Raw genomic sequence first — 16809 nt, forward strand, 5'->3', positions numbered from 1 at the left:
TACATCCCATGTAGAAGCCACGGGTTATGGTCTCACTTGTCCTGCCGGGTCTTCTCATGCACAGCATACTTCCAAAGGTCTCGGTCTCTAGTCATTTCCTCGGTGAGACCTAATGTTCGAAGGTCGTGCTTCACCACCTCGTCCCAGGTTTTCCTGGGTCTGCCTCTTCCACAGGTTCCCTCAACCGCTAGGGTGTGGCACTTTTTCACAACTATCTTCATCCATTCTCGCCACATGACCATACCAGCGCAAACGTCTCTCTTGCACACCACAACTGATGCTGCTTAGGTCCAACTTTTCTCTCAAGGTACTTACACTCTGTCGAGTGTGAACACTGACATTACACATCCATCGGAGCATATCCTCAGCAGTCACAGCCCATGTTTCACTGCCATGTAGCATGGCTGTTCGTACACATGCATCATACAGTCTACCTTTTACTCTGAGCAAGAGGCCTTTTGTCACCAGCAGAAGTAAGAGCTCTCTGAACTTTGCCCAAGCTATTCTTACACACACACACACACACATATATATATATATTTATATATATATATATATATATATAATATATATATATATATATATATAAATATATACATATATATATATATAATATATACATATATATATATCTAACTATTTTTAACTAATTTCTATATCTATCTAATTATTTTAACTAATTTATCCATTACCCATCTCGCCTCTCGTGTATTCATCAACCATCGTGTATTCGCGCCTTCTTCCTCCGGACAATCTTTATTTAAAAAAAAAAACGCAGCCCCAAACTTCTGCTCTTTCATTCATTCATTCATCTAACAGATAAGTTGAATGCTTATTTATTATTTCACTTCCCCATCAATCATACATGCTTTCTTATCTATCTAACTATTTTTAACTAATTTCTATATCTATCTAATTATTTTAACTAATTTATCCATTACCCATCTCGCCTCTCGTGTATTCATCAACCATCGTGTATTCGCGGTGCACCCGCCCTGCCCACCCCCACCACCAATACTGGATATCTCTATATTTTTGCTCCATCCATCCCGGATGTCGCTTCTCCCACCACCATAATAGGTGTCTACTCTTCGAACCCCCCTCTTCAATACGCTATTTCACCATGCATTACCCCTCTCTTGATATCCTACGTTCTACTTGCCTAGAACCTGTCATCATTTCTCTGAACCACCCCTCCCCACTGGTGCTCCCCTATATTTCTGCACCCTCCCCACATAAAAAAAGCACCATCCGAACGTGGCCGATGCCAGACCCCTCTGGCACCTGTGCAGGTGGCACGTAAAAAACACCCACTACACTCGCGGAGTGGTTGGCGTTAGGAAGGGCATCCAGCTGTAGAAACTCTGCCAGACTAGACTGGAGCCTGGGGCAGTCCCTTGCTCCCCAGACCCCGGTCGAAACCGTCCAACCCGTGCTAGCGCGGAAAACGGACGTTAAACGATGATGATGATGATGATGATGATATATATATATACATATATATACATATACATATATACACATAGATATACATATACATATATACATATATACATATATACACATACACATATATATATATATACACACACACACACACATACACATAAATATCGAACAAGAATGAGTGCTCAATCCCACATTGGTGGATAAAGATTTTTTATTTGTGTATTGCGGCTCCCATTGGTTTTATGTTACAGAATACAATTATCAAGCCTGTCACGTGAAACATCAGTGTTCATATCCATTTTGGATTAAAATGCAAAAAGTCAAGGAAAGTTACAATAAAAATATTCAAGTATCTCAGTAAACAAAAAAGCACAAGACACCAGGGGAACAACTTTTGGTGTTTGTCAAAATTATCATTTAAAAATGCCCATTTTTTCAAAAGTCATGAAGAAACAAATCTGACTCTTGTGAATTTTCCGAAATTCCTTTCCCCACTCTACCAAAAACACTTTTTTCCGAAACAAATTCACATATGATTGGAACCTGCACCATCTGAAGTGTATTTGTAGAAAATTTCATTTAAAAAATATCCATTTTTCTGGAACTATGAGAAAACAAAGTTGGTCAGATACATTTGTGTTTGAATAACCATTGCTTTAACATAAATATCTTTGAATATAATTTTTTAAAATACATGTTTATTATGGACTTCAAGTAACATAAGCATGATGATATACAATAAGTAGCGAGAGTGAAGTGCTTATGACTGGATTAGTTTTGGCATCTTGTGCAGATTCCAATAATATAAAAATTTTTTGTGAAAATATTTTTGTAAGGGTAGTGAGAGGAGTTTTGGAAACTTCACAGAAGTTAGCTTTGTTTCTGTTGTAGGAAACTAGTAATAATGGTACACCTCTCCCACATGACGAGTAGAATGAGCCAGCCACTATAAAGTAAGGTGATGTCAACCAGTATCGTGAGGAGTGCATAGAGTACCAGACAATGTGTAGACTGTACTGAAAGCTGTGTCTGTGCTGATATAGTAATTATACAGTGGTACTGAGTGGGCACAATAACAATCCAACCTTTTGAGGATAACAACACTGTATGACTGGGGATTGTACAGTGCCAAATAGAAATATCCTGTCGATGACTTTGGAATATAACAATATGTCACAGTGACAACCGTAATGCAAAGACAGATACAACAGTGGTAACCCATGTTTTGCATGTGGTGATAAGCACCTGAGTAAAAATTGTCCATTTAAAAAAGTGGAGCGTTTTCATTGTGGAAATATAGAACATATAATGTCGCATTGTAGAACAAATATGACAAAACAACAGAACAAGGAGAAAAGGTAAAAGTTTTTCATAGAAATAAAAGCTAATACAGCAAACAGAAAATTGGTGAATGTGAAAATTAAAAATACAAGAGTAAAAAATTGAAGTTTGACACAGGTAGTGACATGACTATTATAAACAAAAAATGTGGAAATATGTTGGTAAGCCAAACTTAATTAAATCTAAAAAGGTACCACATGGTGTTATGGGAAAAAGATTATATTTTTATCGGTGAATCCATATGTAACATAACATTTCGAGGTCAAATGAAAAGTGCTAAGATATATGTATTAAAACATTCAATTTATTTGGCACAGAGTGAATACAACTATTTAATTTATGGGATACACCCATAAGTGTTTTGTGTAGAAATATAGATGCCTCAGTCAAGGGTTCAAATAAGACAGAAGAATTGAAACAAAAAATTGCAGTAAAACACGCAACAACTGTATGTAGGCCAAAAAGAAATGTACCATTTGCAGCTATAGACCAGGTTAACATAGAACTAGAAAGACTGGAAAGTTTTGGTATAATTGAAAAGAATAACCATGCTGACTGGGCAACACTGACAGTTTATACAAAAAGGAAGAATGACAAATGAAAAGTTTGTACAGATTTTTCAACAAGGGTGAATGAATTTTTTAGTCACACATGTTCACATTAGTTAAAAATTAACACACACTGTGGCTTATGGTAAATTTAAGTGGCTTCCCTTTGGTGTGGCAATAAAGTGTGAATTCTTAGTGGAAAAAAAATTCAAATACTTAGGACAAGTAATTGATGATAATGGAACGCAATTTGTATCTTGTGAATTAAAAAAATTTTGAGAAATGCTTGCAGTATGACGCCATACCATCCCAGATCTAATGGACAGGCAGAACGTTTTGTTGCTACCTTTAAAAGAGCTTTAAGGAAAGCACGGATGAAATAGCTCTTCAGCAATGTTTAAGAGTGTACTGTGTTATACCAAATCCGAATACACCAGCAAATAGCTCACCAGTGGAGTTGATGTTTGCAAGTAAAGTAAAGTGAGTTTTTGATAAATTGCTACCTGGCAAGAAAAGAAAAAGTGCCAGAGAAGACATAGCAGGATTTTTTAAAGTTGGTGACAAGGTGTATATGAGGACATACGAAAATGGAAAGCAGAACTGGGAAGAGGGCCAAATTATCAAATACAAAGGCAAAATGATGTAAAGAACACCTTTTGAGCATTGGGCTTCATGGAGACAAAGTGGTTAAGTTCCTTTTGAGCAAAGGAGCCTCACAGGGGTGAAATGGCTGAGTTCCTTTCATGCATTGGGCCTCAAGGAGGCAAAGTGGCCGAGTTTGTTTCAGGTGTTGGGTCTCATGGAGACAATAACTGAGACCTTTGGCATTATGTCAAGCTCGAGAAGACCCATTAAGCCAGCAAAGTTGCAATTGTGGTAGATACTGGTTTCAAGCAAATTGGCACTCATGCCAGTGGCACATAAAAGCACTTCGGTGTCATGCTGATGGCACATAAAAACACCCATTACATTCTCAGAGTGGTCAGTGTTAGGAAGGGCATCCAACCATAGAAAACAATGCCAAGTCAGACTGGAGTCTGGTGCAGCCTTCCAGCATGCCAGCCCAGTCAAACCATCCAACCCATACCAGCATGGACAACGGACATTGAATGATGATGATAATGATGATATATATATATATATATATATATATATATACAGGGTGCACAAGGTATTTGAGGATATAGCTTTTTTTGGGTCATTGCTGCATTTTTTGCTAACTCTGTATAATCTTTGTTTCAGAAAATAATAATGGCAGACTCTCAGCTTACTCAAGAAATGAAGAGGCATGCTGTTATTGTGGTTATAAAGACTGAGCATAGCAATTAGAAAAATCTCGATTTTTAAAAGTTGCCAGATCTTTTATCTACAAAGTTTGTAAGGAGCTAGAGACTGAAGATGGAAATGTATCACCAGTATCAAAGCATAAAACACATTCTAAATGCTCTGAAATTATCAGAGTGCCTGAATTTATCCAGCAGGTTCAACAGACCATTGATTACAATCCCAGAGTGTCCATGAGGTCAATTGCAAAAGATATCCATATGTCAGAAGGAACAATCAGAAATGTTGTCCACTAAGACATCAATTTTCTATGACGAGGAAAAGTCAATTTGTTAGAAAAAGCGAAAGAAAATCACTACATTGGATCTAAAAAGGCTCTAAAACAAACTGAAAAATCCAGAAGAAGAAGATTTGATTTTGCTTTTCTCAAATGAGAAAAACTTCAACCAAGATCAAAAAGTTAACAGAAAAAAAGGTAGATGATTATGTGCTGACCCTTCTAAAGTTCCAAGTGTTATTCATACAAAATTTCTTGAAACTGTCGTGGTTTTAGGAGTTGTCAGCAATGAAGGACACCAAAGATTCTTTGAAAGAGTAATGTCCAAAATGAACCAGGACTACTTGATTCAAGTATGTAGATGATTCAGATCTCATATAGAAGCAGATGATGAAGCTGAAGATGGCTTCATTGAATAACATGATAAAAAAGATTTATGTTTATCCTCATAGCATTTTTAGATAAATAAAGCTATTATCTGTTATTTTATAAACATAAATCTGTCCTCAAATATCTTATGCACTCTGTGTGTGTGTGTGTGTGTGTGTGTGTGTATTAATACCAAAAATGTGCAGAAAATAGACTCCATCAAATGCCAGTGGAGAACACTAGAAGTAGTTGATAGCTTCTGTTACGTAGGTAACTGAGTCAGTAGCGGAGGTGGATGTTCCTAGAGTGTAGCTGTGAGAATAAGAATAGGCTTGGCAAAGTTCTGAGACCTCCTACCTCTGTTGGCAATAAAGGGCCTCTCCCTCAGAGTGAAAGGCAGATTGCACAATGCCTGTGTGTGAACAGCCATCCTACATGGCAGTGAAATATGGGCTGTGACTGCCAAGGACATGTAAAGGCTTGAAAGAAATAAAGCTAGCATACTTCACTGGATGTGCAATGTCAGTGTGCATGCATGACAGAGTGTAAACATCTTGAGAGAAAAGTTGGGCCTAAGAGGTATCAGATGTGGTGTGCAAAAGAGATGACTGCACTGGTATGGTCATGTGATGTGTATGGACAAAGAAAGCTGTGTGAAGAAGTGTTGATTTCTAACAGTGGAGGTTAACCCGTGGAAGAGGTAGACTCAGGAAGCCATAGGACAAGATGGTGAAGCATTACCTTTGAACATTGAACCTCACAGAAGCAATGACAAGTAATTGAGACCCTTTGAACTTTGGGCCTCATGGAGGCAGTGACAAGTGACTGAGACCTTTGGCAATATTCACTGCAACCCACATTATTAGGCAAATCAACCTTCTCTCAATAAATAAATGTATGTTCATTCAAAACCTGTTGTTTTCCCACTGACTGTTGGCAACACCTATCTGCACACATTCTGTTAAAATAAATCAGATCTACGCAGGTGGAAACATACAGTAGCCATTATTGAATAGCAGCAACATTTCTGCTGTCCCAAATTATTAGGCAGGTACCCAATTTAGGTGTCATTATGGGTTAGAAATGTGATCTTACCTCGAATGAGAAGTCTACCATCATGTCAGAGCTTGGAAAAGGAAGAACAACCATAGCAATATCGAAAATACTGGGAAGAGATCACCAAACAGTGAAGAAATTTGTGCAATCTCCTATTTCTGTCTGGTGGAGGGGAGATAAGGGTGAATCAAGAGTTGCTTTGAATCATACTTTGCCACGTATGAAAAGGGAAGTTGAGTGGAACCCATGTCTGACAACTAATGAACTCTTAAAACATCGTGGCAGGGAAGATGTATTGAAAACTATCAGATGTCACCTCTTGAAGCTGGTAGTCAGGAATGTCAAACCTTTTACAAGGTCCCATCTGAAGGCTGTTCATAAACAGAGGAGACTGAAATGGGCAGAAGAATACATGAAGGAAGATTTTTCAATAGTTCTGTTCACTGATGAATGCCGTGCTACCCTTCATGGACCAAATGGCTGGAGTAAAGGTTGGGTATCAATCAGCAGGAACCATCCTTGTCATTTGAGACACCAACAGTAGGGAGGTGGAGGGGGGGTCATGTTTTGGGATGGCATCATTTGTGGTATGATGGTAGGGTCATGGAAGATGACATCAAAAACATGTTACCTTCTTAAAGGACAATTACCAACTATGGTTCAAAAAGCAGAAACTTTCATTTAAGAGAAAGCTGGTCTTCATGCAAGATAATGCCCCATCTCATGCAGCAAAGAATTCTAAGGAATACCTGCAGCAAAGAATTCTAAGGAATACCTGCAGCAAAGAATTCTAAGGAATACCTGCAGCAAATAGGCTTCTCTGTAGGTCATTTGATGGAGTGGTCATCTTGTTCCCCTGACTTAAACCCGATCAAGAACCAGTGGAGTGTCCTGAAGAGGCACGTTTACTAAGATGGATGGCAGTTTTCAAGTAAAGTTGCCCTTCTGGGATGTTACTGTAGATACTGCTCAAAGAAAGCATGACACAAGAGGATATCATCACCATGACAAATTCAATGGATCAGAGCATAAGAAAGGTTATTGCATGTGGAAGATAATGCATCAAACATTAGAAGCTATATGACATCATAATCCCATGATTATTTCATTCGAATGTATTAGCATGTTTACCATTAAAACCTTTATGAATAATTCTTTTGTTAAACCTTTACTGTTGAATTAAATAAATGTTTATTCTGACATTTTTATTATACTTGCCTAATAATTTGTGATAGTGAAAATGTTGCCCAATCACAAAAATGACTGCCATTTGTTGGTGTCTGTGCAAATCCGATTTATTTTAACAATGTGCACAGACAGGTGCTGCCAACAGTTAGTAGGAAAACAACTGGTTTTGAATGAAGGTTGATTTCCTAATAATGTGGGACACAATGTACTATGCTTGAGAAGACCTGTCAAGCCAAATGAGATTGCAGTTGTGGCCAATGGTGGTATTTCATAACTGGCACCCATGCCGATGGCAAGTAAAAAGCACACTCTACACTCTTGAAGTAGTTGATGTTAGGAAGGGCATCAAGAGTAGAAAGCATGCCAAAATTACACTGGAACCTGGTGCAGCTCCCCAGCTTACCAGTTTTGTCAAACCATCCCAGCCATGCCAGCATGAAAAATGGATGTTCAATGATGATGATAACATATGTAGGCAATTCAATTAAACAATCATTTCAAATAAACAAATACTAAAAATAACAACAACAGACAATAAGAGAGCATACACTAAGAATGTATTAGTTTGATGCTCAGTAAAAGGAGAGAGTTTATGATGTTTCGAGCATAACTCTTCATTGGAAAGGAGAAAGGGAAAAGTCCAAAGAACGAAAAGAAATCAACCACAGCTTGTGTTATTTATATATATATATAACATGCAACAAAAACAGTACTGAAAGGAAACCCCAAAACAGTGAAAGGCAGTGCTCCAGCACGGCTACAGCCATATCAATATGTTGGGTCATCCAATAAATAATGCGGTTTTTTCAATTGCATGCATTAAAAATCAGAAGAGGACAGGATAAACTACCTGAATCAACTTGCTATAAAAGCAGATAGTAATTTTATATTGTGCTTATTCTTAGTGCAAGCTTTGAAGAGTGCAGTTCGATATTAACAGTCATTTTTTAAAGCTATAATGGAAGTGACAAAGCATATTCAGCATATTTTGCTTTATGAGTTCAATAAAGGCAACAACGCAACAGAAAGAGTGAGGAATATTAATGCAGTACATGGGGATTTGACAAGTGTCACCCAGTGTCAATGGTGGTTCCAGAAATTTCAAGCCAGAAACTACAGCCTAGAAGATGAGCCTCATCCTGGAAGATCTATAGAGCTCAACAAGGACGCCCTGCAAACCCTGGTGAAAAAAACTCCCAACGTAACTGTTGAGCAACTAGCAGAGAAGCTTGGATTTGGTCATTCAACTATTTGACACCTGCATGCCATTAGAAAGGTTAGCAAATTAGGTCAATGGGTTTCTCACAAATTTTCTGAGTCTAATCATCAGCAGAGAGTAAATGTGTGCTCTTCTTTGCTGTCACATCTCACGAATGAACCTTTCTTGGACTGAATAGTGACTGGTAACGAGAAATGGGTTCTCTATAAAAAGTCAAGTGCCAAAGACAGTGCGTAGGGAAAGGAGAAACACCAGCACCCCAAGCTAAAGAAGGTCTTAACCCATGTAAGATGTTGTTATCTATTTGGTGAGATATGAAAGGTTTAGTCCACTTTGAACTTTTAAACCCAAGCCAAACGATAAAAAAGGAGATATACTACAAGTAGCTTGAGTGGCTAAAGTCAGTGCTAGAAGAAAAATGGCCACCTTTGGTTTCAAGATGAAAGGTGTTCTTCTATCAGGATAATGATCGGCCACATATAGCGAGGATGACTGGAGCAGTTTGAAAGGGAAACAATGCCCTACTCACCATATTCGCCAAACATTACCCCATCTTGTTATCATTTATTCTGCAGTCTTCAAAATAATTTCGATGGAAAAATATTAATTCTGTAGACAAGGTCAGGATAGTAGTGGGGGAGTATCTTTAGTCACACACAAGTGAAGAGGGAACTTTTGGAAGAAGGACCTTGCAAGTCTAGACGGAAGAGCATTCTAGAAAGTGAAGGAGAGTATATTTTAGATTAAAAAAGAACTTTATCTTAATTTTGAAAAAGTATTTAAAAACCACATTATTTATGGGATGACCCAATATATATTTATATATATACTAGACTACCTGTGACCTGTTGGGTACCTGGAAAGTCTGAGTTTCCCAGCAACAGAGTTTTGTTTCATGATTTTTTATTTTCTTTTTGAGGTTATTCTGCATGCTTTCAACAGATCTGACATTGAAATCACATGCAAACGGCTCCTTTCCCTGGAAAAGGAAAGACTTGGCTGCTATTTCTTGCACGTGCTGCGACCATATAACAGGTATTTTGGGTCCTTTATCGCAAATAGTTGTTACCTGGTAGCAGAGCATGCTAGAAATAGCAGCCAAATCTTTGGAGCTGAGATACATTGAATGCACTCCAAAAAATTTTTGTAATTGTATTCCCTTGGGGCAATCTTTCACTTTGACTCTCAGAAATTTCATCCAGATCAGCTGGTTTTGTTCATTAATTTCTGTTAACAACTTACATTTTCCAAATCACATTCAGTTCACAACATTTTTAAATGATTGAAATATTGTGAATATCAAAAAGTCAATATTGCCTTTTTCGTAGAGAGTGTGAACACTTTGTATAGGTCACAGATTCTGCACATGTTTGTGTTGATTCACAAGCCATGACATTCATTATGTGTATATATTATGTGTTTTGTGCAATTTTTGCCTCTTTGGCCGCAGGTAAAGTGGCAAAGAATTCTTCTGGTTTGGTTACTTGCCTGTGTCCTTGAGGTGTAGTGAACACACTTTGGAACTGATTGTTCAGTATTTCACTTATCCTCATGGGATTTCCTGTGAGGGAGCCATCTTTTTGGAAGAGAGGTCCTATTCTCTGGTGCACTGTGGCTGTCTCTTTGGCAAACTTAAAGAAAGCTTTAGGGTTTGACTTTATATTTTCTATTACCCAAGCTTCTTTATTTGCACTCTCTTTTTCATGAGACTGATGCAGACTTTTCTCAATTTCCATTAGCCGAGACTTCTCACCACTTTTGGTGTGCTTGCTCAGGCGGTTCGCAATCCTTGTCCGTCATCTCATAAGAATCTTCCTTTCTCTGGGGATCCTGTTTTTGTTTTTGTGTGTGCTGGCCCTGCACACTGGGACATATTTGTCACATGGCTTGCATTATGGACATGAAGCGTTTGTGTGTCATGTCAATGTCTGGTGTGGAGAGACATTTAGGCCAATCCTGTTTGAGGATCTCTTTCTCGATCAACTAACAATTTGCTTTATGAAAGTTTAAGTTGGAGAGATTGTGGATGCTTCGTAAAGGCTGTGTGTCTGCGGGAGCTTTTGGTCCATACATAGGACAGCTCTATTATGTTGTGATCCGAGATCATTGTCGGCATCACTTTAACATTATGGATAATATCCATATTGTTTGTGAAGCAGAGATCCAGTATATTATCTGCCCTTGTTGGTTGCAGCACTATTTGCTCCATGAAAGAGGCATTTGTGAGATGGAGCAGGGACTCTGCCTGTGCCTGCTGATGGTGTGTCATCCCTGGGAGCATTCTGCTCCCCAGGCCATTCCACATTGAGGAAGTTAAAGTCACCCATGAAGAATACACTGTTGTGTTGTTCCAGGTTGGTGAGAACTTCTATTTTTGTTAGGCAGTCTTCAAACATGTCTGTGTGATTTGGGGCATCTGGTGGGCGACAAGTAGTATATATGACGATATTCAGTTGTCTTATGTGTACAATTTGAGTGTCACACACTGAGTTTGAATATGATAACAGGACCTGGGGCATGAGGTCATCTCGGATGTACATTGCAACTCCACCATAGCTCCTCCCTTTTCTATCTGAGCGTATGACAGCATATTGCAGTATGTGTATTTCTGCATCTCCTATATTGGGTCCAAGATGCGTTTCTATGAGTGCCATGCATATAGCTTGATTGCATGCCACAAGGTCTCTCAGGAATGAGATTTTCCTTTTACAGTTGCCGCGCAGCAGCCCTCCTATGTTCAGTAGAAATATTTTTGTGGTGTGTGTGTTGGTGTCTATGGTGGCCATCTTGCATCTGTTGGTGGTGGCCTTATGTGGTGGTAGTTCCAGCTTTGTGTTTGTAGCCAGGTCAGCTGCTGGACAATTTTTTGTGCCATGCACAAAAAAGATTGCTGTTCAGCTGCTGCCCTTCTCACATCTGGGTGAAGCTGGCCATTTGTTGGGCTATGCAGTATCTTTTTTGAACCACACACTACATCCACATATCGTCTTTCAGGAGTAGTCAGTGCGCCATTTTACCTTCTTTGATATTTTTCTTTTTCTTTTTGTTCTCCCCGAGGGGGGGGGTTGTCTTGTGTCCATGCGGTTTTGGCAGGGCTTCTGATGTGCAAAATGACAGCAGTCTCCCTTCAGGTAGAATTTGCAGATGCTTCTGCTTTTGCCCTTGTAGCTTTTGCTGGGGTTCTTCTGTTTTTTTCTGAACAGTGTTTGTTTTAGTTTTCTTGTCTTTTACCTCTTGTTTTCCGTCGATTTTAGGGTGCTTTCCTTTTTTTGCGTTTTCAGTTGTGTTGGGGGATGGACATGTGCCATTGTTTCCCTTGGTTGCAGGTATCTCAGTTGTGTCTTTTGTTGGGTCCTGGATGCTTTCTCCATCCTTTTGGTCTTCCCTGGTGCAGTCACCTCCTAGGATGATGTCCAGAGTGTCCATGTGTTGCCTGATTAGAGAGCGTATGAACGGAGGAATTCTCGTTTCTTTCGCTCTATCTGGGCGGTGGTCCTGGATAAATCATTGCTCTTAAGCGCCGCTGTAATGATATTGTTTGGCGAGTCACCCTCGGCAATCTTCCAGGCGCGGACGAACAATTGCAACTCCCTCGCAGACCAGTTCCTTGACACCTTCGCCTGAGATACAGTGAGAATGAAATAGAGGAACAGAGAGAAGGAAAGATAAGATGGTTGACCTGAGGGGGAGAGGAGAGAAGAGAAGAAAAAAGCTGGTGGCAGATCAGCCGGGGGGGGGGGAATAGAGAGAGAGAGACAAGGGAATTGACCTGAGAGGAGAGAGAAAGAATGGCAGGTCAGCAAGGGGAGGGGAGCGGGATAGAGGTGTGGTAGAGAGAAAGAAGTAAAAGGACAGGGAGGAAAAGAGAGACAAGGGGATGGACCTTAGGGGGAGCAGGGAGAAGAAAGGTAGAGAGAAAAATGGAGAGGGAGAGAGAGGGGGGGATAGAGGTACAAGAGAGTGAATTAAATTGCAAGTCTTTGGATGCCACAATAGTAGTGTGGTCCATGAAGGCCTGTAGTGGTGACATTTGACATCCTCTGACAAGTTCCACTGGTTATTGCCTTAGTTACTGCGACTCTAAGCACCTACATTGCCAGAATAAAAAATATTGGTGACACTGTGCATCCCAATGCAATTACCACCTCTAGTTAAGCCCAAATGGTTGTGTACATTTTGGTGCAGAAGCACATCTTAAATCCAGTGGAGTATGAACCCAAATGGTGGAGTGGTATAACCATCCTTGAGAAGAGTTTAACATGAAACCTGCATTGTTCTCAGTGGAATATGCCACTTGGGATTCAAATATGTCTTCCTCAAGTGCTCTTCCACAATGTCCTGCTCTATTGAGAGTGCTCTTGATGATGGCTGATTGAAGAGACTCCTGGTATATTTGTAAAGCTTCTGGAAGGACTGATCTTATTCTCTCCTTCATTTCAGTCATTGTCTTTACTGAAAGCATTATATCTTTCTGAGGTCTTTCCAGATTTTTAACTGTCACTCTGTCTCTTCAGAATTAGGTGCCTTTTTAAGTTTCTTTTCTTATTCTTTAAGTACTCCATTTGTCTTTACCATTTGTTCTTAGCTGGTAACTTTATGTTTTCCCTTTTACACTACATTGTTCCTTGCAGATCTTATATATGCCCTCTCTATAAACTACCAGGTGCTTATTGTACAACATTTTACCCAGTTCCTTGTTACTGTGTTTGGAAAATTGCACCATCAAGCCTACTCCAAGCTCCTTCATTGCTCACTGGTGCTCTTGATCACCACTGCAAGAGTGAATTTTTATATCTCTTTAATATTTATTGTGTTTTTAACACATGTCCACAAGAGATGTTATCTCAGGACAAACACTGCAGCAATTGGTCTATCGACAGTGTACATACATTAAATATAATACATAGATGGTTTTATGTGTCATAAATTAAATCAACAATAGTGCGATTGAAGTCCTTATTCAATTTACAATTGAAAGAAGGTTCAAAATAAAATCATCTGAATATTGTGTTGTGTGCAATTGGTTTTTACTTCTAAACATTAAGCAACACACTTCCAAAACCTAAACTGTTCAAACATTTATTAATTAATTGAAAATCATTAAGTTAATGTTTAACAAAATTAAATATTCAATAAGAAAATGAAAAGATTAGAAGTTAATTTTTTTTATTAAAAACGTGTCAAAAATATAATATCCCACAGCGATACCAATTTTTGTTTTATATTAGTTTGACTCAAACTTGATGCAATATACAGAGCAACAACTAGGAAACAACAAACACTTGTCAGTCTCAGAAAGCAGTCTTGCAAAGTATAGGAGTAGGGGCACAATAAGTAAGATTTATTGCATTTTTGACTTTGAAAAAAGATGTTTTTTCATAAAAACTATGTCAGTTAAGCAAATGAGCTCTAAATGCATGAAATTTTTGAAAATTCATGATTTTTTCCACCCTTCCCCCTCCAGACTAATTTTTTTTTCTGGCCAATTTCTCTTTGCATTACACACTTAAAAACGATGGGAGAAGCCTTTTTGGTAGATAAAAAATTTTTTAAAACATTTTCAGAAGAAAAACTGATTTAAGGGAGATTTAGCTGTCTTGAACATGTATTGATGTTTTTCAAACTTTCCTCACCATAAACACATTTTATGGAATGGTGGTCCATTGCTGGGATTTAAGCAACAAAAAGAAAAGTTGTAATTTAAATTTCTATCCTCTTCCCCCACACTAAGCGAGTCCGTGTAAGAAAAAGACATTTACTAACAGAAGAGTATGCTATTAAAATACATTATCTTTTTAAAATCACTATGGACAAATCCCATCAGACCTTAGGTCCCTACCAATATTTTTAAAATTATAAACTGAAACAAACGGGAGGGGACTGAAAAAAATCATAAATTTTCAAATTCTTTTTGTTTTTAATGATATACTTTTCTGTTAGTAAATGTTTTTTCTTACACACAAACACACAGACTCGCTTGATATTGAAGGGTGGGGAAGAAACAAAGTATCGGGTAGGTGGTAGGATGAGCTAAAAACAACTGAATAAATCTCCCTTAACATACTTTTTATTCTGAGAATATTTTCAAAAATTCTTTTTCACCAAAAAGGCTTTCCCATCGTTTTTAAGTGCTTAGTGAAAAAATTTTACCAAAACCAGTAAGGGTGAGGATGGAAGGGGAGGTGGGTGAAATTTTTTTTTAATTTTCAAAATTCTTTTTCATAAAAAGCTCCCCTACCCCATTATTTCGAGGCGGTGGTGGAAAAAAACCCAGAAAGAATCCCGTCAAAGCGGAGAAAGTCCAACCTACGTGGGCGTCCTGATCCCAAACTGCGCCAAAATTTAAATTATGTAGGTCAAATGGCACATATGAAATTAACGAAACTCGACTAAATCTAGAAAGTAAACAGAATATTTTCACGGTCTGCTGAAGTGGTTCTCTACATAATATATTTACGCACCATTCAGTAAAAGAAGAAAAAAATCATTGAAATGAGTCATTACTCATTTTGTCCCAGTTTAGACCTTTTTGTTTTGGAAATTATCAAATTAGTGTGGGGAAAAAATTGACTTAGAATCCAACAAAGAGAATATTGCTTGTTAAACACTAAAAATTATCCGGATATTTTATTAGCAACCTCAATTACAATCGGGTCTAAGTTGAGGAAAAATTTTTTGAAAAAGGTATGTCACCTGACTATATTTCAAACTCTCTCAACTTCAACAACTATGCCGACCAATTTTTACTCCCAAGTATGACGCGACAGTACAAAATGATGATGTAATACTTGCAATGTCATAGTTTTAAACAGATAAGTAAAGAGGCATTAAAAGAAATTAGAAGTTACTCGTTTTGCCCCCCTACTGAATAATAGTATTTATCCACCCAAATATATACAGATCGAAGGCATGGGACGATATACCGCGAAATGTTTTAGGAAAGCTCATGAGAGAAATCGCGATCACACGAAAAGGTAAAGTAGTCTAAGCAATTATAACGAAACCATCACCGGCTTGGAGAAGTCCAAAGAACGCACAAAATTGAGTGTCAAAAGAAATATTCTCGCAGTCATGTAGTAATACAAGAAATCAGGGTGGACTCCGACCAATATGCAAAGATGTAGCTAGACATAACATGCGAAGATTTGATATACATACACGCAGCTGGAACACAGCAGCTAAAGAGCTGGAACAGCTAGAAACTGATAAACTTACCCTACAACTCGGGATGATGAACTACTTAAAATGATAGCAATAACAAATAATGCAAATATCATTGTCAGTGTATCCAGCTGTTATACACAAAAAGAAAGAAAAACATTCGTTGTGATTTTTTTTTTTTTTGTTACTTGCCTATTAAATGTTTCCAAAGTATATGCGATCAACGGTTTCCCCATAATGGGCCAAAATTGCTTTGGAGTAGGCACTCCCGTCCGTGAACCATAACCTCCAGCCGGCAAAACAACGCACACATTGAAATCCACTGGACTTTCGTCACCCGACATTGGAAACGTGTTGTTTGTTGATGATTTGTGACAAAGATGGGGATTGGCTGCTATTTTCGTTCGAAGAAAATCGACCAATCACTGACAGCAACATAGATTGCTGTAGAAACAGATTTGATAACACAAATATTGTAATTATCAGAGCAATGATACAATACAGAATAAAATATCAGAAATGGAAAGAAAAATAGTTAGGTAATTTTATAACAGGCTATTTTCACAAGTAAATAATTGTAAATATTACACGTTTCCTATGTTTGAAATACCTAAATTGTAAGTTAAATACAAAAAAATGGTCTGTGTACAGAATGTTAATCTTAAATTCGTTGGGTCTTTTTGTTTATTCTTTTTCATGTAAAGTTGCGTTAAGCCGCCTGCAAAATTTTGAGAAGCAAAAAACTGAAATCGGAGAATAAAACAATTTTAAGGAAAAATATACAAAAAAAATATTCATCGAATCATCATCGTCGTTTAACGTCCGCTTTCCATGCTAGCATGGGTTGGAGAGTTCGACCGGGGTCTGGGAAGCCAGGAGGTTGCACCAGGCTCCAGTCTGATCTGGCAGTGTTTCTA

General features: G+C 38.2%; 1 protein-coding gene across 5 annotated transcripts in view; it reads right to left on the bottom strand.

The window, feature by feature from the left end:
• Nucleotides 1-16277, bottom strand: part of LOC115210345 (D-ribitol-5-phosphate cytidylyltransferase) — a 178612-nt gene extending 162335 nt beyond the window's left edge. For 3 of the 5 annotated variants that reach the window (XM_036502142.1, XM_029778882.2, XM_036502143.1), the window contains exon 1: nucleotides 16085-16277. In XM_036502142.1, coding sequence (XP_036358035.1) covers nucleotides 16085-16236 — 152 coding nt within the window. In that variant the 5' untranslated portion in view covers nucleotides 16237-16277. Of the gene's footprint in view, nucleotides 1-15946; nucleotides 16057-16084 lie in introns of those variants that run through there. The other 2 variants (XM_029778881.2, XM_029778883.2) reach the window with 2 other exon arrangements.
• Nucleotides 16278-16809: the final 532 nt, after the last annotated feature.

The sequence above is a fragment of the Octopus sinensis genome, linkage group LG4 (genome assembly GCF_006345805.1).
Source record: "Octopus sinensis linkage group LG4, ASM634580v1, whole genome shotgun sequence".
Taxonomy (NCBI): domain Eukaryota; kingdom Metazoa; phylum Mollusca; class Cephalopoda; order Octopoda; family Octopodidae; genus Octopus; species Octopus sinensis.